General features: G+C 40.5%; 2 protein-coding genes across 14 annotated transcripts in view; one reads left to right on the top strand and one right to left on the bottom strand.

Annotated features, from left to right (window-relative positions):
* cast (calpastatin) overlaps positions 1–4,371 on the bottom strand; it is a 37,740-nt gene extending 33,369 nt beyond the window's left edge. Inside the window, exons 1-2 of one of the 13 annotated variants that reach the window (XM_018700225.2) lie at positions 3,394–3,665; positions 2,592–2,684 (exon numbers count right to left, since the gene is read on the bottom strand). In XM_018700225.2, the coding sequence (XP_018555741.1) occupies positions 2,592–2,684; positions 3,394–3,423 (123 nt within the window). In that variant the 5' untranslated portion in view covers positions 3,424–3,665. Of the gene's footprint in view, positions 1–2,591; positions 2,685–3,393; positions 3,666–4,222 lie in introns of those variants that run through there. The other 12 variants (XM_018700237.2, XM_051074245.1, XM_018700252.2 and 9 more) reach the window with 12 other exon arrangements.
* Positions 4,372–11,084: 6,713 nt separating this feature from the next.
* Positions 11,085–26,625, top strand: pcsk1 (proprotein convertase subtilisin/kexin type 1). The gene is made up of 14 exons (XM_018700317.2): positions 11,085–11,549; positions 12,842–12,946; positions 13,044–13,166; positions 17,552–17,698; positions 18,847–18,923; positions 19,621–19,709; positions 20,315–20,487; positions 20,843–21,055; positions 21,186–21,286; positions 21,437–21,670; positions 22,892–23,049; positions 23,177–23,310; positions 23,413–23,574; positions 24,346–26,625. The coding sequence occupies exons 1-14, from the start codon at positions 11,361–11,363 to the stop codon at positions 24,772–24,774; spliced, it is 2,334 nt and encodes a 777-aa protein (XP_018555833.1). The 5' UTR covers positions 11,085–11,360; the 3' UTR covers positions 24,775–26,625.
* The last annotated feature ends 220 nt before the right edge of the window (positions 26,626–26,845 follow it).

Consider the following 26,845-nt stretch of genomic DNA (forward strand, 5'->3'; position numbering starts at 1 on the left):
ACAGGAATTCCCAAGAGTTAATCTGTCATATTTTTAATGGTGTCAGTTTTCCATAATGTTAACAAACACCAGTTAAAACGTTTGGGCCCAAACTGCAGCTCACAGCTCACAGACAAGGCAAAATTGTACTTCCTGTTTGCAATCCCTAGAGCATTATGGGAATTGTAGTTCAAAACCTTAAAGCAAGCTCATCCCCCAAATAAAACAAAGAAATGAAGAGTAATCGTAGGGGATCATAAGAGTGACAATACCCACTTACATTATACACACACACACACACACACACACATATATATATATATATATATATATATATATATATATATATATATATATATATATAGATTGATAGATATATATTTGCTCTGGGTTGAAAACCTAGACATACAGACAAAAGACTCAAACAAGTTTTAACTGTTGTTGTTTCAGTTTTGTCTGAGGGGAGGCCCACAGTAAAAGACTATGGAAACCTCTGCTGTTCCATCTCATCAGCCAGTGTGTTCACAGCAATGGAATGAAGTCATGCAAGTCTGCCTTTGTATCTTTTTTCCCACATCTGTCTGCATGAAACAAACAAAGCATGTACAGCACAGGTACACACATGGTCCTACTGTTATGTGCATATTTATGTTGCAGTGCACATGTACTTATGCAAGTGTACATATGTGCACTCAGACTCTTTCACACAACTCACAAGCATGGCACATTCCCTGCCAGGCAGACACACCTTTGGCAATGTGAAGTGCCAACTGACCCAGCCTGTAAATCTAGCTGGTGCACCATGGGAAACAACAAGCAATGCCTTGCGGTATAACCTCCCAAGGACCTAGTGACTGTGACAACTGATTGTGATATGCTCAATATATCTAATATTATTAGTATGACAAAAATGAGTGAGTAAATACTAGATGTTGTCATCAACATTTAGTCATCAGTGTGAAACAGTGTATGAAAATGACTATGTATATGTAACTGGACTCCTCTGCTAAACTGGCGCTCATCTTTATATTTAGACTCATGTCATAGTACAGTGACCTCTATCTCTACCATGGCTGTTCAGACATCTACATACTCTGCCTATCACCACCTCACATACTGCTTCACCTACACTGGGTTATGTTCCTAGAGAGGAATACAAGGCTTCTACACCAGCTAGCCAGGAAAAGTATGAATGATTAACAACTACACAGCAGTTTGCTGATAAATAACTATAAAACTTTGACATCGTTACAACATTACAGGTCAGACAACAAGATTCTTGTGATAAAATTGAGAATGAGAATACTTGTAAAAACGTTACACACATTCTCTAAAAAGATAAAGACGAATTCCTTGTAAAGATAACATGATTCCACGTAAGGAATAGAGTTTTACTAATCAAGATGAAAGTAACTCAAGAATTTCTGAAACGACAAATGCATGGAAGCCCATTTCTGCGAACGTGATTTTGAAAAAAGATCCTGTAGATCCTGGCATTATAATGAGAGATTTTCTCAAAATAATGAGAAACATTCTCAAAATAATGAGACGCTCTCAAATTAATGACAAACTTTCCCAAAATTATAAGTTAGTATCTCAAAATAATTACATACTTTCTCAAAATTATGAGTTAGTATCTCACAATTTTGAGAAAGGATTTCAAAATTCTGACTTAGAAATGGTAAATTTAAGATACTAAGTTGTGAAAAGTTTATTTATTATTATAAAGATTTACATGATCTTTTTATTTTTCATCACTTTTGACAGAATTCCTTACAAATGGGTTCAAGACAACAAATTTTCCACATGCTTTCCCAGAGCTCAATCAGCTTAGCACAATGGTAGGTTAATAAATAGCTGCAGATGAGATTGTGCAAGGTCATCAGTTACTCAAATTAACAAGATCACAGGCGTTTGATATGTGGGTCTCACCTCTTCATAAACAGAGTGAGAACAGACAACTTTCACAGACAGCAGGTTTACAGGCAAGCAGCTCTCATCTGAGGGATCAGCCTTTGCAAGCTCAAGCGTGACTGCTCTCAGCAGAGGGAGACAAACACAAATATAGATTTTCCCTCTGACCTATACTGCTGTGCAGCACAGGCATTTTACTTGAGAACAAAATGCACTCATTAACAGGAATGCAATATGTTACACATTCCTGACCTGTGGCCACATTTGATGCCCCAACAAGATACAATCAGTTATCATTATCATCTAAATTATGAAATGTTTATGAAATATTTTATATATATATATATATATATATATATATATATATATATATATATATATATATATATATAACCAGTCCTATCTGCTTTATCAAGTGATTCCAAGGTTGGGAAACTGAAACATTTCATATTGTTCCATAATATTGACTAGCTTATATTATCTCTTGAAATATAGCTGTTTTCCAGTCCTACACTTTCAGTTTTATCTATTCAAAGTGAAGTGGAGAACGTTACAGCTGGAAGTCACTGGGCACATTTAATCCAAAATAAACATTTTCTTAAAATCAGTCTTGCAAATATTCAATCCAAAAGAAGATTCCTTCCTCCTCAGGTTTCAGGGTGTGTCTATATGACAGATGGAGGAGGTGAAGGCTGTACCTTGCCATGGTAGGACCCTGCAGTGGGATTGTAGTAGGCCGAAGACTTGATACTATGTTGGACATCGAGTGGGGAGGTGGCTCCTCCTTTTTGCTACGTGCACAAACACACACACAGACACGCGCGCGCGCGCACGCACGCACACACACACACACACACACACACACACACACAACAACTTGTTATTCTACGTTGCAAAGGCTTTGAAGGCTTTTGGCATTATATTCAATGGGATGTCTGTACAGGATGCAGTGATTTCAACCTATTGTGTTAGTGAGGAAAATGTTTCATCTACAAGTCATGTAGTCTGTTTGTTCTTGCTTTTATCGGTCAAGTATATGTTGAGGTTTTTTTAAAAAAATCATATCTAGGTATTTGTAGCAACAGTAATAACTGTATGCCACTCAAATAATATATTACAAAATGTTATGCATCGACTGAAATGAGCTGATACTGGAGTGTCTTTCACATCTAATTCGAAGCTGAGTGTGCATGTTGAAGCTTATCTCGGGTCAAACAATCACACACCCTCATGTATAAATACTGCATGTGACAGAATATGGGCAAAGCTTACAGTTATTTATTTCAACTCAAAGGTTATCTGCAACCTATGCCAAGTTTAAACAACATTCAGCACAGCTCGTAATGCTCTCAGACCAGTTGTGCTAGTTAACTGCTATAAGAGCACATTTGCAGCGTCTCCATGGGTGCCAAGCTTTACTTAAGAGTTGTCAAAGTGTATCGCCAGAGGGTTAAAACAGAAGGGAGAGGGCAGGTGAAGAAAAGTAGCAGATGTACTCACACGACTCATCCAGTATGCTGCATACGCCATGAAGGATCAGGAGCAGAGAACACTGTCCTTCTGAAATCAAATGTTCCACCCTGCACCACTGCCACTCTCTCCTGCCGTCACCGCAGAATCTTCACACTTTCATGCCTCCCTAAACAGTACGTGCCACTCCCCAACTAACTTAAGGCGATTATCACACAGATATGTCTGTACTGAAGCAGACAGGCTTCTTCTGACTCAGTGAGATTACAAGAAGAAAAAAAAAATCTTTTCCAGCGGGGATCACTGGCTCTTCCGCATAACCTAAGAGTAATCAAGCACTGACCTGTACATACACTACTACACACTCATTCCCATTTCCACACACACACACGCGCACATTTCCAAAGAAGGAACTTGATAGACTACTATTTGATTGTTCACAGCTGAACCGCGCGCTGCTGGGGGTTTGGACAAATATAGTTTGATGTGATGCTTCTGTGGTTTACAGCACTGGACACGAAAAACCTCTGCAAACACGACTATGGGAAGCTTTTCTGCCACTGCCAATGGCCAGTTATTGATTGATCGATGATGCTGAGGTCGATCGATGCAACGCTCTGCAGAACTGTCTTTGCAGCAGGCTCCCGTCCTGCAAAAATATATGTCACATACGAAATATGCAGAGAGAAAATTGCAGTTTTCTCCATACGGATGACAGAAAATTTGAATTTATCTACTGCACTGCATCTTTTTTTTTTTTTTTTTGACAATTTTTGAGCTTATTGCAATTTTACACATATCCTGAGATATACGACCCATGTTTCCGTATGCATGCGATGCTTAAAACGAGAAAACTTACCTCCTTTGCCTCCTTTGTGTTTTTATGATGACCATGTCCTCTCTTCTTATGTGGCATATTTAAAACTCGTATGGGTGAACTTAATAAGCTCTCTGTGCGCCGTCAGTCCTCTGTTGGAAATCAAGAGTCAAAAACAGACTGATCTGCCCCCTTGGAGCAAAATAGGTTGCCCCTCCCGCTGAGAAAACTTTCGACTTTGATGGCTGATGGAAGTAGTTGGCAAAATACTTTAACGATATCTGTGTGTATATGTGTGTGTGTGTGTGTGTGTGTGTGTGTCTAAGATGGAGTTGCAGCAAGTAGGGTCTTGTATTTAATAAATCAGCTCCTCTCTGATATGATGTTCAGTACAGGTCCAGACAAAAGTTACTAAAATACACATGTGACACAAATGTCATCATATGAGCTATAAGAGGATACAATGGCCAGTGTGAAATAGGTCCACGTCAGTCACACTGACTGACTGATTCAGTGCAGGTTCAGAGATGTGGAAGTATTTGTGTGCTTGTTACAGAAATGCAACATGTTTTACGCAAGAAGAACTCCCAGTCTGGCTTCTTTTTTCGGTATGATTGGACACACCCCACAAGCTCTGGGAAGAGTTGACTCACCACTGATGTTATCCTTTTCCTCTCAGTGAGTTGGTACTTTTATGATGCACAATGCTGCTCTCTGGTGGGAAAAAGACAAATAGTCTTGGGGGGGTGGAGGGGATTTTAGTCATCCTGTTTGAGGTAAAACAGCATCTGATAAAATGAGTCGCATTAACATAAAGCACAGTCATGTTGCTGTTTGTGTTTTCAGGCAGAGACATAATATTCAGATACCTTTAATCCACTGTGCAGAATGAGATTAAAAAAGAGAGTAGTAGTTTAAGAAAGAGAAAGTTTCCCCCCCTGACAGAATGAGGTACGTAATTTTCATTCCACTGATTGCTCATCCTGAAAGTAAACGAAACTGTCTGAACTAACAGGAGTCAAACAGTTTAACTGGGGTCAAAAAGTTTTTGGGCACAGAGGCATCAACCTCTACTAAACTCTGATATGGCAAGGTCCCATATCTAAGACAAAAATATTTCCAAACCTTCTTAAATTGACTGTGTTTTACAGAAGTGAACTAATTTAGTCTCTCACAGCTGACATGATTTGATTTTTCATTACAAATACAAAGCTAAAATGATCAGATAATCAATCAAGTAATTGATCAAAGGAACTCTGATCATCAAGTTTTGTTAGTAATAAATCAATCAATAATAATCAACACATAAATTCAGTCAATTTTTAAGTAAGTATTGCAAATGTTAATTTGTTCAAGACTCTGTATGAGAGAATAAGTTGTTTTTCGCTGTCACACTGGGCTGTGATGAACATTTTTCATGCTTTTCTGGCATTTTATAGACCAAACAATTAATCAGTAATCAAGGAAATAATCAGCTGATTTGCTGATAATGAAAAAAAAAATAAGCAGCACCCTATTTTGCAGCTCAGTTAGGTCTTTAAAGTCACATGTCTGGTCTAATCTTTAGTAGATACTGCAAACAGATTTCTGTCTGCTTTAGGTTGATGATCGCTCTCTATGCTAACTAATACTGATGATGATAACCAATGACATATTACGCTAAAAAGTGAAAGATAACATTTATATTCACATACAGTAGGTTAAGGGATGAGAGGAGAAAGATGTAATTACCATCCTTACAACAGTAAATCCTCTACAGTCTAAGGGCAAATAATCCACTTAAGTCTAAACCTAAGCAATTTTGAGGGAAACTCACTCTGCAATGGCTTAATATACTGTTGTTCTTTCTTGCAGTCATGAGCCCGCACAGTTTAGATATTTTGTTCAAGTCATGTGCATTACCACTTTGCCACCATCACCATCTGCATTTTTTTTAAATTTTCTTTACCCATAATTATTAGAAGTCTTAAATATGATATATTCATGTTTTAATAAATACCTCTCATGACCTTTCATTTCTGTTTCATTTTGATCCAGTGATGTGATACAGTGCATATTTAACCAAATGTGTGGCTTCCTCTTTCTTCTTCTTCTTCTTCTTCTTTTTTCCTTCTTCTTCTGGTAATGCAAGGTTTATTTGAACAATTTTAAACATCAGTTGGACATTTCTGTCATTTTTACATAGAGACAAACACAAAACTGTCAGAAAAACAAAACTCATTGAAATGAACTGGAAAGAAATCATTGTGGGTTGACAAAAAGAAGACAAAAACAGAATAAAGTCATCACTGAAATGCATTTCTTGTCTGATCTGCCTCCAGGTTTTTCCATCATCATTTATCTCTGTGTGTTGTTCTTTTTAAGTACAGATGGCCTTGATGTTATATACTGGGTGGAAGAAGTGATGACTTGCATTTCTGAGCACCAACAGTACCCATCACTCTGATGCCCTTCAGTGGCAAAGTCCATGTGACCTTCACACTTCCTGATAACACTATGAACATTCACCCACATCAGTGAAACTGTTTCCTCAGTCTATCACCTGCAAAGTGATGCCAATCTGGCCGACACCGGAACGACATTTTCACAGCATCCTCTGATAACAACTGACATTTGTACAACGTTGGCTGAGCTTTGGTGACATGAATGAATGAAAGTGACTCTTAACCTTTGCTGTTTTTTCCCCAGTATCACTCATATTTTCAGCGACTGAAACAGCCATACACTGAGTTATTATATTCTGAATTAACTTCTATTATTATTATGCTAATTCGTTTTTCCACTATGATAGCTGACTTCTTAATGACTGATAGAGAGACACATTTGTCTAAACTGTTGCAACTCAAAAATACTAGTCAGTGAAGTACAACTATCAGAGCTATAAATAGGCTGTAGACTGAAAAATTACTTAGTTAGAAGCAACTTTCAAGCTTCAGGCTGAATTCAGGTACCAATGAAATGGACCACATCAACACGTCTGAGCATCAGTGCATTAGGTTCCAATATTGTTACGATTAGATTTTTAAATGTTTTACTTACTTAAGCACATATGCATATTTGTGTACTGAACATGAATATATCTGTATTTCTGTATGTGTATCTACATACATTGTATTTAATAATCACCTGTTTTATTTCTACTTTTTCAAAATCCACTTTTTAGCACTGCTCTGTTTTGTAACTTGTGTCTGTATCTCTTCTGGAAATTTCTATATAAATAAAGTTTATTCATATTTTGAACTTTAGCAGCAGAAATCTGTAACTAAAGGTATTAGATACTGATGTGTTTTATAATCCAAACATATTTTTACTCTGCTGTGCTTAATCTGCTTTTGTTCACCTTCTGGAACCATGAGTTTCCTTTGAATACATTTATAATCAGAAAAGAGATGATATCATGATAGTTCATAATGTTTCATACTGAGTGGGTTTGATCAGTCTGATGTTGGATCAGCATCAATCTAACAATCTGAATATCACAAGTGAAAAATAAAATGTATCTTTGACACACTTCAACATCAGTGCTTTATAATCTCCTCATTATTTCATAGTAACTTTTGACTGTCTTTACAAATACTGAGAAGTGTGAGTGCAGATTTTCCACACGTTTGCCACAGTGACAATGAAGAGGACAGAAGGAGGGGGTTGGCATGACAATCATTTGTCGCTGGGTGTCACTGGCTGCAGATTTCTCAGGGCGGGTGAGGGACGTGGGAATATATTGATCCTGCTCGCTGGTATAATGTGTCTCTTTTACTTCACAATGACTTGTTTCATGATCATATTAGACCACAGGGAAATCCTTCAGTTTCATATACTTTTATATGATTTGATATATAAATATTATGTCTTTTCTTTATGTTGGCTTTATGTTCTTAATTTGCACCATGTATTAAAAAACTATATATGATACACACACAAAACCAGACAATAATATATCAGTACACAACACAATTGCCAGAACAAAAAGAGCTATGTAAAACTGAATTATAAAAGTGCTGGGAGATCAGTAGGGAAGTGCAGCTCAAGTCTTCACATTTGTCACACCTAATTGATTTTGGTTGAATTACCGTCCGTTGAGGTGGATCCCAGTCACTTCAGCTTCACCTGCGTCATCCTGTGGCTAAAAGCAGGGGCTCTCCCCTATTGTCTGTCTCCGGAGCTGGAAAAATAATTAGCTGACGAAGACACAGTTAGACCTCTGACCTCATTTGACGAAACCCATGGTGTGACTGGTGTGTATTGGTTTTGTGCGCTGGTTGTGTGTGCATGTTCTCTCAGTGGAATAAGGAAGACCGGATGAGTGATCTCAGAGCCACTGTGCTGAGATACACACCCACAGAGAGCAGAGATACGGACAGAGGATAGTGAGGATCGATGAAAGAAAATCAAAGATTCGGTGTTCTGTAATGAAACCACGATCTCTTAAAATGAACTGTCCGTCTTGTTAATATTCCTGCGGCTCTTCAGCAGTGTGCTCTGTGCTCCTGAGTGAGTGCTCTGGTCAAAGCAAACAGCTGTTGCTAGGTAAAGGAGGATTATACTGCAGATCAGGTGCAGACCTGTTTGCACATGGCCAGATGAACAAAGGTATCAGTCATCATCAGTTCTGACAAGTAACTCACAATGACTAACAAGCCTTCTCTATGTTTAAACAAACATTGTGCATCTGAATTAAACTGAAGAGCCATGTTGTATGATTATGTTGTTATCATTGTGTTTGTTTCTTTGTCCTGCGTGAACTGCACTTACACAACCTCCACTGTGTTCATGACGGGAAAAAAATAACACCTTCAGTACAACACCTTTATCTCTGGATCATTGTACACACCTGACATCAGACCTCCCACTGTTTCCATCAGTAGATGGCAATATCACTGTCATAAATAACTGCCTGCAAACACTTTGTTTGACAGAGCAAGAAAATAACAAAACACATTTTAATAAGAAAAAAACTATGTGCTTTAAAGCTGGAAAATTCACACCCCTTGTAAAAATCCAAGTCTGATATTATTTAATTGAATATCACTAGAATGCACTTTTTAAATCCATTCTGAACATCAGTTTCACACACAACAGCATTCATTCAGGACACAGAGCAGATTAAAGGAGCTTTGTGTCAGTTTGGTAACAGTCCCCAAATACCATGATCCACAACATCCAGTCCTACATGATTCCCTCTTTATAAATTGTATGTGTTACATTGTCTTTGTCTCACAATTATCACCCCCACTTCACACAAAGTACATGGACATTTTTTTTTAGAAAATTGAGTGGTGTCTGATATATGGGTGCTTTGCCTGCAATTTACAATATTTGTATTTTGAATGCCACTTGTAAATTGTATTTTACATCTCTAAACAATACATATTTTTGTATTCATGCAGTATGTCACATCCATCTGATATATCTGATAGTATGAATAGTGAGTGTAAATAATAGAAAAAAAATAAAATAATAGACTTTACTAAATATAATCTGTTTTATCAAGAAACATCATTAGCTGGTATTCTTACCTGCATGCGCTGTATTTGACTTGACTGTCATAACCCTTCTTCCCTCTGACTTGAATGGCACCATTTCAATATACTGTGTAAGAGCAGCCACATATGTTGTATGGCTCTCATTGCTAAAACTATGAATACAGCTGCTACAGCCTCATGGTAATGAAAAGTACAGCTTATGAAGTTATGTGAACATTTATCAAAGAGTCTTGAAAAGTATTATAGTTGAATATCATTTTGAGGTTTTACTTGAGTAGCTCCATTCTGTGCTACTACACAATATAGTTTTTACTTTCAACATTTGATGTAATTACCAGTACTTAACAGATTAAAGGACAGGTTCACAATTATTCAAATCTGTCTTAAAACAATAGACAGGTGCCTATGAACATGTGAAAAGGGTTTTGCTCACTGTGATCCTTCCTCCTGTTCATACTAGCCCTTCTTAGAGTCATTTCAGCGTAAGGGATGGGGGAACAAAATCGACAGTCCTTGGTCTGTGTACTGAAAGCACCACAGGGAGGGGTTTTCTTTATGGACAGGAGAAACGTGACAGTGAGTAAAACCTGCTTCAGTGTTCATATGGGAACCTGACTATTGACTTGAATAACTGTGAACCTCTCCTTTAACATTTTTTCTACAGGACATATGATCAGTTAATAAAATGTGATGCATTACTATTGTATAAACTGCCAAAATGTATGTAAAGTGACAATTTACATATTATATAACAGTTTAACATTATCAGGCTGCTGCAGTAACATTTTGAATGCATTTTGAATCTCTATTAACCATCAGAGCGGCTAATGAACATGCTTTGTTTTAGTCTAAGGCACACATCCCTGCGTTTGGTTTCAGTTTCATCATCCTCTCATCTCCTCATATGTGATAGAAGAGCTGTCCGCGGTGCTGAAACCTTCTCTCTCTCTCTCTCTCTCTCTCTCTCTCTCTCTCTCTCTCTCTCCCTCCTCGTGACGTGACCACAGCTTGAGCGCAGAGAAGATGTTTTATCGATTGAGACAGATTTCTTTAATGGATGACCCTATGAAGAAAAGCACAGTCGCAACTGATAGCGTTATACAGATCGTCTCACGTTGATTACCAGAGAGAAAGATGCTGCAGTATAGTATACTCACTCTAATCGGATCACATAGGATCTATTGTATTATAGATTTATATATCATATATTTCTCCTCCTCTCCGTGTCTCCCCTCCTCCTCTTTCAGGGACAAACAGAGGGATATTTTTAGTCGGACCCCCCCCTCCTCCTCCCGTTTAGACTTTCTCCTTCAGGGACTCGAACTCACATCTTACCGAAGGTAGACGCCAAACTGACGTCAGAGCACCCGTAATTTGACGTGTGAAACCCCCACCACCACCACATCACACACACGCACACACAGAGAGAGAGAGAGAGAGAGAGAGAGCACAGACCATCCCTCCCAGTCACCAGTATTTCCTCTCCTTATCGGACCAATACTGCTCAGTTTCACGTTCCCTCCATCATCTCAGCCAGCTGTTTCTTGAGGATTAAACAAAGCAAACAAGGACATTTCTTTATCATCACCTCACGGCGTTTATATATATTTCTGGTCTAGTTCTGGCCGCTTTTCTTGGGAGCATAATATAGGCTGTAGAGATAGATAATTTTCTCATCTGGTTGAATTTCCTCTGAGATGGAAGTGAGATGTCGTCCAGCGGTGATGTGTTGTGTCTTTGCCGTCCTCTGCTGCGCGGTTCCCCCGTCGCTGGCGTCTTTTTACGGGGACAGACAGTACCTGAACGAGTGGGCAGTGGAAATCCCGGGCGGACTGGCCGCTGCGAGGGCGATCGCCAGGGAACTGGACTACGAACTGGTCCGACAGGTAGGCACCACCAACAACACCCTGGAGCAAAAACACCACTTTAGACTAAAGCTTCAAATCACTCTAAAATGAGGTGTGTGTGTGTGTGTGTGTGTGTGTGTGTGTGTGTGTGTGTGTGTTCAGGCAGCTTTGATGGATATTATTTATTTTTTGGCATGACATTAAAGCTCTAATACAATCTCATTTTAATATCAAACATCCAATTTAACAGACACCAAACAGGAACCATAAAAGCCAGATGAATCATGGGATGTTAATTAAGCCTGCAGCCTACTGTATGCTAAGCTGAGGACTGTGTTGTAACACCCAGACCCAGGCAATAGTTGTATCAATTACTCTGTTTTGCTTGATAAGGCCATTAGACTGGAAACTCATTGCTTTTATGATAGCCCAAAAGCACACATTGCATTTTCAGTACCCTGCTAAATTAAAGCAGGAGGATTTTAATCAATCCATGACTCACTGTGTACACATTTCTGATAACCCATAACCATGGACTCAGGTTTTCATTCCCCCTAACTCCGCTCAGTACATCCCTGTTTTTCCCCAGTGTGTCAGACTGACTAATGCTGTCTTCTCCTACACACACACACACACAAAAAAAAAAACCTTAAATCCAGTTTAAAATTATTAGGCCCGTTCATTCATTCTTTTGAGACCTGTAGCTCATAGCAGATTAATTGAACTTTCAGGTGTCAAACATACTGAGACACACTGTGTGCTGTCTTTCTTCTTCTTTATATTAGATTACATTAATCTAGATTGTAAAAGTAAGTTCGAAATACATGTATCCAACCTTAATAGAAACAAGAGTCAGATGTCATCAACTGTGGAATGATTTCTGGTTTTACGAAGTATTTTTTTTTTAAACATCAGTCGGTGACATTAAGGTGGATATTACCTGCTTTGGTGTCACTGAAGATCCATGTAATGGATCCACAGAAAAGCATACACTCCATACACTCCTTTTATTTGTTTTCTTCTGAAGGTAATGGAAATAAAACCTGTAGATAAGGTATGTCTGCTCATCTGATTATGAATTTACCATCCACTTCATCAATTACGTACCAGGTATCACAGGAAAAGTAAAGGCCAGATATTGAGATGTAAGGACAATTGTTGCCTGTTAATGTTGCTTTCCCCATAACTGAGCCTTCCTGAGCCTTTTGTTGAGAGACAATAGTGTCTCTAGACCTGTGAGGCAGGCTTTGGCTACTAGATGGCTGGTATTATGTTATTTCCTATAAAATATTCAGCCTGTCTCATGTCACATCTTCCCTCTCCTTCTGCAGATTGGGGCCCTGGAAGACCATTTCTTGTTCAGACACCGCAATCATCCTAGCAGAATGAAACGAAGCGCCGACCACATCACCAGGAAGCTGTCGGAGGATGATCGGGTGAGCGGTCTCTTTCAGATGTTATCTTGTCCATCCGGTACTGTCATCCTTGTCTCATTTTTAAAAGACCAAATGTCCCCCACCTGTCTTCTTGTAGGTGCTGTGGGCAGAGCAGCAGTACGAGAAACGTCGCAGCAAGCGAGCGTCCCTCGGGGAGTGCAGGGACTGCCCTGTGGATAAGCTGTTTGATGATCCCATGTGGAACCAGCAGTGGTACCTGGTTAGTGTGTGCACACAACAGCGAATTAAGCTTGTCTGCCACAACACTGGTTGAGAAAATGCAATGAGAAATTCAACAAGTGACACAATTCATCTAGTCTTTGATAAAAAAAAAAAACTAAATATATAAAAATCTGAATACTATGCACTTTCCAGGGCTCTATAAACCACAGATCTAGGTTGATATCCCACCCTGCTGGTCATATGTTGTGTACTTGTGTGCCTGGTTGGGGCCTTCTGTTTGCATGCAGCTGCTCTGATCTCCCCTGAGATGTACTGAAGCCATGTGAGTGCTGGACAGTTCCACACTGTTGACTGCTCTCTGTCCTCTGATTGGCCCTCATGATTCTACTGTAGCAGAAAGTCACTGAGTGTGTTTGTGTGTGCAGTATGTATGTGCATGGGTTTATAAGCAAGTCTGTGTACATGCAAGCATGTGTAGCTTGCGGGAATGCAAAAAAAAAAACAAACAAACAAAAAAAAACCCAAACTCTCACTACGTTCTCATAAACACTGTCACGAGAGAGAGAGAGACAGAGAGAGAACAAAAAAAATATGAAAAAAGTGAAACACCAGCATGCTATCAAGCAGTTCTACCCAAAAGAGCCATTTGCTTAATTGGTAACGCAGTCTGTGTGGAGATGAGAGGGGTGGAGAGACTATAATCCAGCAGGATGTAGTAGAGTAGAGCACCATGCATTAAGTCCCAATTTACCCTGAATGGGATGTTTTAGCCCATTGAGGCCAAGTAGTAGCAGAGAACAGTAGATTGTCACAGCTGTGCATCCCCCCCCCTCCCCGATCCATTACTAACACATCTCACTTTATCCTGACCGCAGGCTGACCCTACATCACCACTCCCAGTGACATCTTTACTGATTTTGATCCATAATCTTAGAACGAACCCGGCCTCTGTCCCATTGACCGCAACGCATATATGGACATAACAGTGGTTAAATGCTGCTTATGTTTTTTTTTTCAAACCAGAGAACACATTAAGCTGTTAGTAACTCAGTTAGGGCTCCAGCAAACAGTTATCTTAGTTAGTTAGTCTCACTCACTGAACTGAAACACAACCAAACAGTGTATTTTTTTTTTTATGATCCATTGCTTCAGAAGGGCTGTAGCTGTAACAAATACACCAAGTAATTCTTGATACACATTAGAATAGAATAGGTCTTTATTGTCACTGTACCAAAACAATGAAACACCATTTAGCAGCTCTTGGAAATATGAAAAGTCAAAAGAAAAAAAAAGGATAAAAAATAATGACTATCAAAATGAGATGATATTTACAGTGATATATATGATATGGTACAGTGATATGTATGGTATATACAGTGGTATAGTGCAAAATGATGATGAAAGAATGTAAAGTGCAGAATCAACATTGCAAAGTGGAGTCTGGGTGAATCAGGGGGTTGTTCTGGGGATAGGTATTATTTCACCTCAGTCTTAAGTTTATTGCACTACAGTCCTGGGTGGTGGGGGCTGGGGTGGGTGGGGTGGAGGGGTTGTGTATTTTACTGCCTGTGGGAAGTAGAGATATTTGTAATGACTTGGGAGTCTTTTTAACTGATCACCAGTTAAGCTTTACCCTTGAACTTACTGGACCTGATTCCAATAGTTTGATTCACTCACTATCACTCATTTAGCAGGGGCTTATACCCACTCACCAAAGTTACACAGAGCAAGAAGAAGGCGTGGAGTAGAAATAACAGAGGCACCATTACTCATTTCAAGTTAGTGTACCATCAAAATGATTCTGATGCTGTTATTTTAAGGCAAAATAGTAGCATAATGTTGCTTTAAGCGATGCTTTGATTGAGGGTTTGGTCTGTAAAATCTGAAAAATAAAACCAAAAAATTATATTACAGTTCAAAAAGTCTTATTTTGTCTGATCCGCCTAAAGATAAACCCAAAGATTTTTTAAATTTCCACTGATATAAAGCAGAAAAAACAGCAAGTCTCCTCAAATAAGAAGATAGAACAAGGAAATGTACTAATTTACTTATTCATTTTAGATTATTTACAGGATTAACTAACAGTTTCAGTTCTAAACTTTGGTGTCAAATATAATCCTAGTCAAGTATAATATGTGGCTGTAGTGTCATATTCAATGATGCATTTCTACCAACTCATAACAATGACCATTGCTACAGTTAGATTTGTAATCTTGCAAATTAAGATTTTAAAAGAATCAAAATTTCATGAAAACAAATTGAAACACAGGTTAATGAGGTTTTTCTTCAGGGCCTAAGAGATAATCACAACATAGTCATCACATGCAGAGAACAGACATCATCGGTACTTTTATATATGATTCTGCAGCCACATCATCAGGATTAAGGGGTTAATCAGATCAGCATAGTCAGTTATCAAACTGATCACATTAGATGAAGCAGTGACACTGAATCATCTTTAGCTTGGTCGCACTCATTTGTCTACCCCTGCTTTTCCAGAAAACAAGGAAGTGTATGTAGATGTGTCTTGCATCAGTGTTTGCGTGTGCATTTCAAAGAGAGAGAAAGAGAGAGAGAGAAGGGGGGGGGGGGTTCGTATTATGCTCTCTCAGCTTCCACTTCTCCACACCTGCAGTAACCGAACATGAGTCACGCGCTTACGGGAGAATAAGAAAACAAATTGAGATGAATCATTTTTGCCGATCGGGGATGATGACACTAATGGAATCGGCCTCAAAGTGCCACTTAGTGTATTTCCACATGAGCCCATGTCTGTGTCACCGCATGGGCCCACGTTACAGTTCATCTGATGCATCGTGATTCATTCAGCAAGGAACAAAGCTATGCACGGATAGGTAAAACAGTGGACGGAAAAAAAGTCTGTTTCAGGTGTCACCTTTTAACATTAGCCATTGTGCTACAATGTTGTCTTTTTAGTATCTGCAATTGAAGGAACACGTATGATAATGAGGGTGAAAGGGGTGAAGGTCAGCAGACTTGATGATTATTGGCATTAGTGAGGGTGGAGCTGTGTGATAGGGGTAGAGGCCGATGTAATGGCAGAGGGGGGAGAGCTGGGCCTGCAAAGCGGATGAGTGTCTCTATCTTTCAAGAGTGGGTGACTGCCTTGATAATTTAATCAGGGAGTGACTCATACTTGTAGCTTGAAATTCCTCCTGCCTGCATGGCTGTTTGTTTGTGTGCGTGTGTGTGTGTGAGAGAGAGTGTGTGTCCACGGCTATGCAAATGTCAGTCTGCGTTACTTGTGCATCGAGGGATCTCTTTGTGTAATCACTGGCGTGTGCGTGTCCACTCGCTCGTTTTACAAGCTGCCGTGCGTGCTTAATATGTACCATTAACGTCTATGGACAGCAGGCCACTGACAGCCCCCTCAGCTGCTGTGCCACCATCAACAAGTGAGTCATTGGGTGTTGCATCAAAACAAGCAAACTGTAGGTATGAGCTGGTCAGGAGTTTAAAAAAGCCTCAAGAGCAAATTGCTATTGAAACACATTGTGCAAAAAGCAGAGCATCTGCTGTGTATTTACATTGAGATTTGAGTTCTGTTTGCTGTCAGCTGGTCCTGATGCTGCCCAGAGAGAGAGAGACAGAGAAAGGGGCTGGTGAGAGGATGGTGTGAAAAGAAGGAATCAAAGCAGGAGAGGAAAAAAGGCGATACATCACAAGGATGAGTCACATCTTGGGGTGGCGTTCTGCAGTGTCTGTGCATAATGCGCAAAGAGCGAAAGAGCAAAGTGAGTTCTTTTTTTAGTCTTAGCTCTGAATCATACTCTTCTCCAGGCAGGCAGGCAGGCAGACGTGGGGCATACTCACTCCCTCCACCCCCCCAATTTAAAACAAGCTTGGTGTCCTCTCCTCCACACACACACACATACAGACACTGTGTAATATCATATAGCCTCAGAGATGGATTTCTACAATAATCCAACAGGGGGATTGAATGTGAGTCAAGCCAGAGAGAACTGTGGGTTGAAACACAGCACATCTCTAGGTGCTGCAAGGCATCTTGGGGGTTAAATTAATCAGCAGAGCTGCTGTATTGGGCAACACAAAAGCCTGTATCATTATGACCCTATGGCAGCAATCTGCCTACAAGTGGCCATAGAGAAGGAGTGGACTCAAGCACTGACAAAGGGAAAGCCAACAATCCAGTAATGAATTTCGGTAAAGGTCAGTGAAAGAACAGACAGACTCAGTAGACTCTACTTCGGCTGACCTTTTTAACACATAAGATAATACTGTAAGAGCCTGTTTAGCTAAAGTGCTGATTTCAGTGGAGTTTGAAATTGCAGATGTGTGATTTTGCAATCCCATAAACAACCAAACCAGCTCTATTTGTAACATATGATACAAATTTTTCACACCACAACTACAACCCCTGTCCTTTGTCTTGTCTTCCAGCAAGACACCCGGACCTCATCCTCGCTGCCGAAGCTGGACCTGCATGTGATCCCCGTGTGGCAGAAAGGCATCACAGGGAAAGGAGTGGTCATCACCGTTCTGGATGACGGGCTGGAGTGGAATCACACAGACATCTACTCTAACTACGTAAGACACCGTTTCCATGGAGACAGGCTCCATCGTCTGGGTCTGCCGTCGCCATAGCGACGCTGCTGGTGACACCTTACAAGGCGGTTCATGAAGACGTAGAAGTAATAAGTCTTCTGTATGATAATGTCAGCCTCCAAGGAACGTTGGTTTGGTTTAATCTCTGGATGTAAATCAGGCATCTGTGTCTGATATTTAGTAATATGGATGTGAATGGTTATATGCTCCTTGCGTATAGGAGAATGCAGAATTTGAAAAGATTCCTAATTCCTCAACTAATGTTTTGACAGTCTGTATGTTGATGAAGATAATTGCAAGCCAATGAAAGCAAGCATGACTTGAATCAGAGCCCAGTGAGGTTTCATTATGGCATAGTTTTCCTTGTTGACGGAAACTCTAAAAGCCTTTAAAAGCCCCATCTGTGGTTTGGTTTCAAACAGTGCTGTCACTCCCAAGAAGCGAGGCGCCTCTGCCTCGCCAGCATGCAAAGAGCGAAAGAGAGAGAGAGGGGGACTGGGGGAGGGAGAGAGAGATATGATGTATGACAACAGGGCTGATGGAAACAACTCCCACTGTAATTAAGTTAACACAGATTAATCAAAGAGGCTCAATCAACTGAGACGCTCATCCTTAACAATCAAGGCATATGAGCGGGGCACATTTGCATAACTTAATAGCAATGATTCTAAAATGACAAGCACAGGCATCTGATTTAAATTGGATATTAAACCTGTTGCAGAAGCTTTAAAATAATCCATCATTTTAATTTCCTGTTCAATCATTTGCGCATTTCATTATATTTTCTAATGCAGACGAATGACAGGAGAGACAAAAAACAGACATGGCTCGATGTACCACACACAGTTTGTCGACCCATGACACAACCCTCAGGCAAAAAAACAAACAAACTGCATTTTCAAGCAATCTGAAGGTTTCAACAGATGACTGTTGTCTAGCATTCATCGTCAAAGTCCTTCAGTATGTGTCGTTTCACTACGCGCATCACATCACTCTCTCCTCTTGTCACCAGTCATACACGTCTCCATGACAGCAGATTGGACCCTGACAAGCCTTCGTAAGTGATGTACACTGGCGTCATCCCAGCTTTTGAAGAGTCTGATCATTTTCTGTGCGCTGTTTCTTTTAAGGACGCAGCGGCCAGCTACGATTTCAACGACAATGATCCAGACCCCTTTCCCAGATATGACTCCACTAATGAAAACAAGTGAGTGAACTGCTGAGATGTGACATTCTGACCTTGTTGTGCCTCATTTCTTTTATAAGAGTGGAACAAATCTGCCCCTGTTTTGGCAAGAACTCTTCATGAACATGGTTTCTTTGGTAACTGTTCTCATGGGAATGTGCTTAAAATCATTTTGTTGCTTGAGCTTGATTATTACAGCTTACATCCTAATCTAATAATAAATAAGAATAAAGTAGGCAGGAATAGGGAGCACATGGTAAAAGCAGACTCTGCCAAAGGATATGAATACACTTCTTTTGCTGGATTCCCTCTCCTAGTATTTAGTATTTAGTATTTAACACAGTCACACACACCTCTCTGCCAATAATAATTTGCTCTCTTGTCATCACAATACTCCACAGCCTATTCTCTGAGATGAACAATTGCAGAGCCATATAAACAGACGGCCTCTATTTTCAGATTACGCAAATGACCCTGTCCTCACAATAAATATTTTCAGCTCTAAACATGCCATTTTAGAAAAGAGGTTATGTAACCATACAATACAGTGGATTCTTGTGATAGGTTTTACATCCTGTGAAGGTAAAACAGTTCAAAAGAACCATCAGGGAAGCACAATGTAGTGAAATTCCTGCCATAAGCAGCGTGTGATAAAGAACTGTGTGCCATTTGTGAATGTTTCTATTAAGTGTATATCACATATGCTGTTTCTTCTCAGGCATGGGACCAGGTGTGCCGGGGAAATCGCCATGCAGGCAGACAACAATAAATGTGGGGTTGGAGTGGCATATAACTCCAAGGTTGGAGGTAAAACCTTTTCTTAAACGTGTATATATGTATCATACTGCACCACACCACATGGCACCTTTATCTGTGACTGTGTGCACATTGTAAATGGTCAAATAGAGACTTGCAGCTCATTGCAGCTGTTGTGGGATTTAGCTTAATTCACATCGATTCTTGTGTCAGAAATGATGAAAAATACAGTAAAGACGTGTTGTAGGTGCTTGTGCATCCATGCGTGTTAATCAGTATACAAAAACCGACAACATCACTGTACTTTAGATGCCATGGCTGCACAAACATGGATTTTATAGCCAGCAGGGAAGGAAGATCTCCTGATGGAGACCTGATTTTTACACCAGATGGTTGCATAATGTCACTTTCCAAAATTACTCAGCTCCAATCCACCTAAACAATGGTTTGCATATTAGGGCTGTAACATCTGAAGGGCCAGGGTGGCCAGCTGGTTCTTATAGTGCCCTGAAAGTACCCAAATCCTAAAATAGGAACTCTGCCCTGAAAACAAAGCATTGTATTCATAACATGTAAATTAACTAAATGGCTTTAATGTGAATGCAAAGCAACTGAGCACCGTGCTCAAATGTCCCTGCCTCTCTCTGCCCGCTCAGGGATTCGTATGCTGGATGGGATCGTGACCGACGCCATCGAGGCCAGTTCTATTGGGTTCAATCCCAACCATGTGGACATCTACAGTGCCAGCTGGGGGCCCAATGATGATGGCAAGACAGTGGAGGGCCCCGGCCGCCTGGCCCAGAAGGCTTTCGAGTACGGTATCCAGAAGGTAAATGATAAACGATAAGACGGGTGGTCTTCACTCAAAGTGAGCTGGTGTGATCTCAGACTGCAGCTCCTAATGGGAGCTATTATCTGCAGCAGTGATGGGAATCAGATAGAACAGAATCAATAAGGACAATGAAGTCTGCTGCTACAAATAAAGCTTCTAATGACATAGTTGTTAGAAAAGATTTACATTGGAGAGAGTCTATTTCATGCCAAAATAGGTTAAAAAATAATGTGACTTCTTTACAGGACTATGTGTGTTTTGTAGATAAAATGTGTTTGCAGTGTAAGCAACAAGGCCGTATCTGATAGCACAACACATCCAGCATCTCCTTTCTCTGGCATGCCTTCTGCAGGGCCGCGGTGGGAAAGGCTCTATCTTTGTTTGGGCGTCAGGTAATGGTGGCCGCCAGGGCGATAACTGTGACTGTGACGGCTACACAGACAGCATCTACACTATCTCAATCAGCAGTGCCTCCCAGCAGGGCCTGTCCCCCTGGTACGCTGAGAAGTGCTCCTCCACTCTGGCTACAGCATACAGCAGTGGAGACTACACCGACCAGAGGATTGTGAGTAACTACACTTGTCCTGTTCTATTATTATCTAACATTAAGCTATGTTGTGTCTCATTATATTACATTTATCATCTCAATCAATCATCTATGATTTTTTTTCCACTCTCTGCCCGCTTGATTCCAGACAAGTGCTGATCTGCACAATGAGTGCACTCAGACTCACACCGGAACGTCGGCCTCTGCTCCGCTGGCTGCAGGAATATTTGCCCTGGCACTGGAACAAAAGTATGCAATACTGCAAATGAAACACCTGTTACTGGCACAATCTGTATACTATATTTTTATACAACTTACAAAATCATTTGATATTTTCATGTAAGTCAGTGTCAGCAAATACTCACCGGTCTGCCTCCCTTTCCATCTTCCCCATGTTAGCCCGGATCTAACCTGGAGAGACCTGCAGCACATTGTGGTCTGGACCTCTGAGTTCGATCCTTTGGCCAACAATCCAGGCTGGAAAAGGAACGGAGCGGGACTGATGGTCAACAGCCGCTTTGGCTTCGGCCTTCTGAATGCTAAAGCCCTGGTGGACCTCGCTGACCCAGCCACCTGGAAGCACGTGCCGGAGAAGAAGCAGTGCATCGTCAGGGATGACTCTTTCCAGCCGAGGTATCTCTATCTGTCATCTACCTTTTGTTTTTTGTTTACCTCTGTAGTGTCTGTTTTTGCCCACTGGCAAGGATCGGCAGCCAATGTTTTTAAATGATAAACCTAACTCCACTTGGCTATATTATGTACAAACCTCTTAAAATCACAGTTGCAGACTACACCACATTTTGATGATGTGTCTAATTCAAGAGAGAGAAAGAGGGAGAAAGAGTTTTACTCACTGTTGTCCTGATATTTTTGGTCCAACAAAGCAAACAGATAAAACCATCTGTGTTATTAAAGACGCATCTGTTGCTTTATTCAAGTGGATTTGTGACAATAACGAGTCTTAAGCTTGGGAGGGCTTTTGGTTCCATCAAAATGAATCAAAATGAATTAAAAAGAGGGTTTTTTGTTCACAATGACAGCTGCGATCATTTAAGTTTGAGGTCAGTTGTCAGCTATCAACGTTTTTTGATAATTACTAATTGCTGGACAATTGAATTTAATATCCAAATGCAAATCCGCCAGAGCATGGACTGAAACTCAAAGGAAGGAACACACCCAGCTGTTGTCCAGCCAGATGCTTTGTTTGTGTTCCTTTTTGGATTAACGGTTCCAAGAATTGAGGGCTAAAGCTTAGCTTCTTCTTCTACTTTGTATTCCAAATAAACCTCTTGCCTTCATATTGTACCACCAACAGCAGCTAAGGCTGCTTGAGTTCTGAGTTCCTTTAAGTGTCCATTTTGCAATTTGTTTTGGATTATGAGACTCAATAGCACTGACACCCAGTTTCCCCATTACCTTACTACATCCCTGTTTAATCCAGCGGATTTGGCTCTACATTTCCGTCAATGCTTAGTGGTCTACAACCGCCCGCCCATCCAGCTTTATGCCAGCTTGAACACGGAAATCCTTTCATTCATGTCTGGGAGAGATGGGGATTAACTGTTTTCGCAAATGAATGACCAAAGGCATCCAGATGCATCTTATGTATGCATGTGATGCAATAAATATCTCCCAAATTTGCGATTGTCGCTGAATTATCACAGAGTGATATGTAATGTGTGCAGTGCGAAGAGCAGGGTTGCGTGTTTTTTTTCCACCCTGCCTCCAGTTTCCCAGACCTACGTACAGTAATGAGAACATGTCAGGGAACCACGTGGCACATATCATAGACTTCTGTTGTCATGGAGAGCTGTTTGTGTGTCTCATTCCCTGCTATTTTAATGCATCCCAAAGGGAGCTGAAAGCAGCAGGGGAGATCACTATAGAGATTCCAACCAAAGCCTGTGCAGGGCAGGAGAACGCAGTCCGCTCATTGGAGCATGTGCAAGTGGAGGCCAGCATTGAATACACCAGGAGAGGAGATCTGCACATCACGCTCACCTCCCCAGCCGGTTAGAGACGTACACAGACAAACACACACAACACACACACACACACACACACAAACATGGATATATGAGCGCAATAACATAGCACTCAATTGATCTATCCCTTTGGACATGTCTGATTTTCCCTCAGGTACCAGCACAGTGCTGCTGGCTGAGCGAGAGAGGGACACGTCCTCTAACGGCTTCAGAAACTGGGACTTCATGTCCGTCCACACATGGGGAGAAGACCCTGCTGGTACATGGACACTAAAGATTACAGACACTGTGAGTTACACACATATATGAGAGACAAAACAGCCTTTCGTAGCCGTAAATTTGACATTAGCTTCATATTTCTACATGCACTTTTTAAATTTCCTCTCACAGTCAGGCCGCATGGAGAACGAGGGTCGTATTTTGAATTGGAAGCTGATCCTTCATGGAACGTCTGAGAAGCCAGAGCACATGAAGAAACCTAGAGTGTACATCCCCTACAATGCTGTGCAGAATGACAGGCGTGGTGTAGAACATATGGATGACATGATGGAGGTAAGTACAAAACTGTAACTGTTAAAGGAATAGTTTGACATTTCAGGAAATACGCTCATTCACTTTATTGCAAAGAATTAGATGAGATGATTGATCCCACTTCTATATGTTGTTTAAATATAAGCTATAGTATATTTGGCAGCCAGTTAGCTTAGCATGTAATATCTTGTTTGTATGCATTTCAGAGGGGTTTTGTGGTTTTAGAGCAGGATATACATTTCTTTGTTGCGAGCAATGACCTCCTGGAGGCTTGCCACTCACACACACACACACACCTGAGGTTGCAAGGGCAGTTTGAGTGAGCTTTAGAGGTCTTCCGAGGCAGATTTAATTTCTGTTGGACAGAGCCAGGGTATCTTTGCTCCCTGTTTTCAGCCTTTATGTTAGGCTAAGCTAACTGACAGCTGGCCTCAGCTGAATGAGCAGATATGAGAGGGTATCAATATTTGCCATCTAACTCTAGGCAAGAGAGTGAATAAATATTCCCAAAATGTTGAACTATTTCTCTTTACATCCACATTTAACATTTTTATCCCCCACAATCCCCAGGCCCAGGTTTAATTTCAGATCCATTCTGCTGGAGGACAGAGCTAACAGACATTTCACTGCCTAAGTACTTGAGGACTGCATTGATTTTATTCTAACAAATATAAAAATGTAATTTCTCTTGGAACCAAGCAAAATGGAACACAAGTTTAAGGATCAGTTTGTCCCACAGTGTGTGTCACTCATCAATAACATGTCTCCTCTCTGTCTGTCTGCCCAATTCAGGAGCCCACACAGGCCCACCCACCTCCTAAGACAGAAACTGCACATGCTTCTCCCTCGTCCAACCCAGAGAAGGTGCCCAAAAATCCCACAGCTTCACTTTACTCCCCCTCCCTGGCCCTGCTGCGTCTTCTGCAGACAGCCTTCAACAGGCAGATCCCAGCCCAGCAGCAGCCCCAGGCCATAGCCAGGGCCTCTTCCCCCGTCTGGAGGAAGCAGCAGCAGCTGGACAGAAGCCTCACTCCTCCCGCTACAAGACTCCCCCCTCAGAAGCTGTACCAGGCTCTGGATTTGATCAACAAGTACCGGGGCCCCGAGGACAGTGTCTACAGTGACTACAGCGACGGCTTCTACAGCACCAAGCCGTACAGACACAGAGATGACCGACTGCTGCAGGCCCTGTTTGAAATGATAGATGATGACCGCAAGTGATGGCCTGAAGAGAGGAGAGGAGAGAAGAGGAGAGGACGAGATAAATATATAAGATAAGGGGGAAGCATGGTTATGTGTTGGTTGGGGAGCAGAGGAACAAGGCGAAGAGAAGAGAGAAAGTGGAGGGATAGGATGAGGCGCTGGAGGAGTGGAGGAGAGGAGAAGGAATACAGGAAGGAAAACTCTTCCATTCGATTCTGTTTTTCTTTCCCCAAAAAATTCTGCAAATCTGATCTCTTTACATTCATCTGCCAATCACTGTTCATTAATTACTCCATTCAATCATGGGAAATTTACACAGTTCACATATGATTCAAAACATGGTTTGTTTTGAGCCTCTCTGCTACAAACTGTATCTCCATGTAGTGAAAGTGAAAGCATTTAAATCTCAAGAAAAGGAAGGAGGAAGCCTTGTCTCTCTTCTCTTCACTGCCTGCTCAAGCATGCCACCTTTAGAATATAAGTTTTGTATTAGTATCTATATATTATCAATATATTATACAAAGACAATGATTGTAATATGGTTTTGAAAACACCTGACATCTAAAATCTTCAATTTCAAAAATCTAGTTTCTATTTATACTTTTGCATTTTTCATGTGTCCTTCCTCTTGTTTCACACTAGTATAGAACACCTGCTCACTTTAGAAGACAATTTGATTCTTTAAAAACAAAAAAAACAAAACAAGTCATTATTTTCAAATTTCAAAATTTCAAAATTTTTAATTGAACAGCTGTTTGAGAAGTTAACGTTAAAAAAACTTGCTGACTAAAGATTTATTCTCAGGGTGTTAACAAAGCTCAAGAGAGTAAAAGAATTGTATTCTGGACTGTAAGTATTAAAAGAAATATATTTATTGTGAGAGACAATTTAATATAAAAGTATGCAGATAAGACAATACAGTTGTACCAGTACACTATTAAAAAGGAGAAAACAAAAAAACCTCAACTCTGCTAATAAAGAATGAAAGAAGGAGCACTGGAAAGTCTTTCCGTTGGAGTAGCGATAAAGTGAAAACAGATTAATCTTCTTGTGCAGTTTGTTTAATTTTGTATGAGTACAATGCTGCATTAAAATGAAATATTTTTCTAAGGATCCTCATAGTTTATGGAAATAATATATACAGTATCAAACCCTTGAACAGTTTATTTTCTCGTGGCACAGTTCACTCAATAACTGCAAAGTCAGTGTAGTTATTGTAACTACCAATAAACACTGCCAAAATCTTTGCTGTCAAAAAGCTTCTGTGTATTCAGTGATTGTGCAAATGGCTAACATGTTGTTTGTTCATCACTTGTAATATGCCAACTACAAACAGTTCCTTGAATCCTAGACAGATCATTGCTTTAATATTCGCAGCTGATCCATCTCTCTGGTATTATTTATTTGGTATTAAAGGGCCTATCACAGCTGACCAGAAACTCTGTAGCATAGGGGCTCTGCACTGCAACCTTCAAGCAGATTCATCTCGAACGCCTTAATATATGCTGTAATAAATGTGCGTACTCATCTCTACATGGTGTAGATTAATTCACAGATGCTAGTCTTAAGTGTTTATGACATGAATAGTTATGAAGCCTCTATGCAGAGTCTCTATCCTCCAGCTTGTAACTGCCTGCCCCGCTTCTCTGCCAACAAGGTGACAGGAGAAAGAAGGTGTATGGGACAACGCTTTACATGCACCCTGTAATTTATCCATTTCTTAGAGTAGCCTGTGCTGTTTTATTTATGTTTTTTTGGTTTCGACTGATGCTTCAGTCCAAAGTTGTTTACACAAACAATATTATGTTGCAATTTCTGTATGGATGTACAAAAAAATCATGAGATTTATCGTAATAAACTGCAAAGTGACCTCTTGAGTCTGTTTGAGTCTCTGACGCGATGCAGTAATTCTAGGCGTTGACGTCAACTGTGTTTTAAGCAGCACTATAATTAGACTATAAGGCTGAATGATAAATTGTATGAACCTGATCAATTAGAATTTCAGTTTTGTATGTCAATCTTCTGGATGTCTGTCTTCTGTCTGTCTACTTAAAGGAAGCAAATGGGACTGACAGCCCATGGGATAACC

The sequence above is a fragment of the Lates calcarifer genome, linkage group LG12 (assembly GCF_001640805.2).
Source record: "Lates calcarifer isolate ASB-BC8 linkage group LG12, TLL_Latcal_v3, whole genome shotgun sequence".
NCBI classification, from domain to species: Eukaryota; Metazoa; Chordata; class Actinopteri; family Centropomidae; genus Lates; species Lates calcarifer.

What these genes read in the sequence shown, in the direction of transcription:
- pcsk1 (XM_018700317.2), top strand. Translation starts at nt 11,361, where the DNA reads ATGGAAGTGAGATGTCGTCCAGCGGTGATGTGTTGTGTCTTTGCCGTC. An exon ending in AGCTGTCGGAGGATGATCGG is followed by an intron (nt 12,947 to 13,043) that starts GTGAGCGGTCTC and finishes GTCTTCTTGTAG; the next exon opens with GTGCTGTGGGCAGAGCAGCA. An exon ending in ACTACACCGACCAGAGGATT is followed by an intron (nt 21,056 to 21,185) that starts GTGAGTAACTAC and finishes GCTTGATTCCAG; the next exon opens with ACAAGTGCTGATCTGCACAA.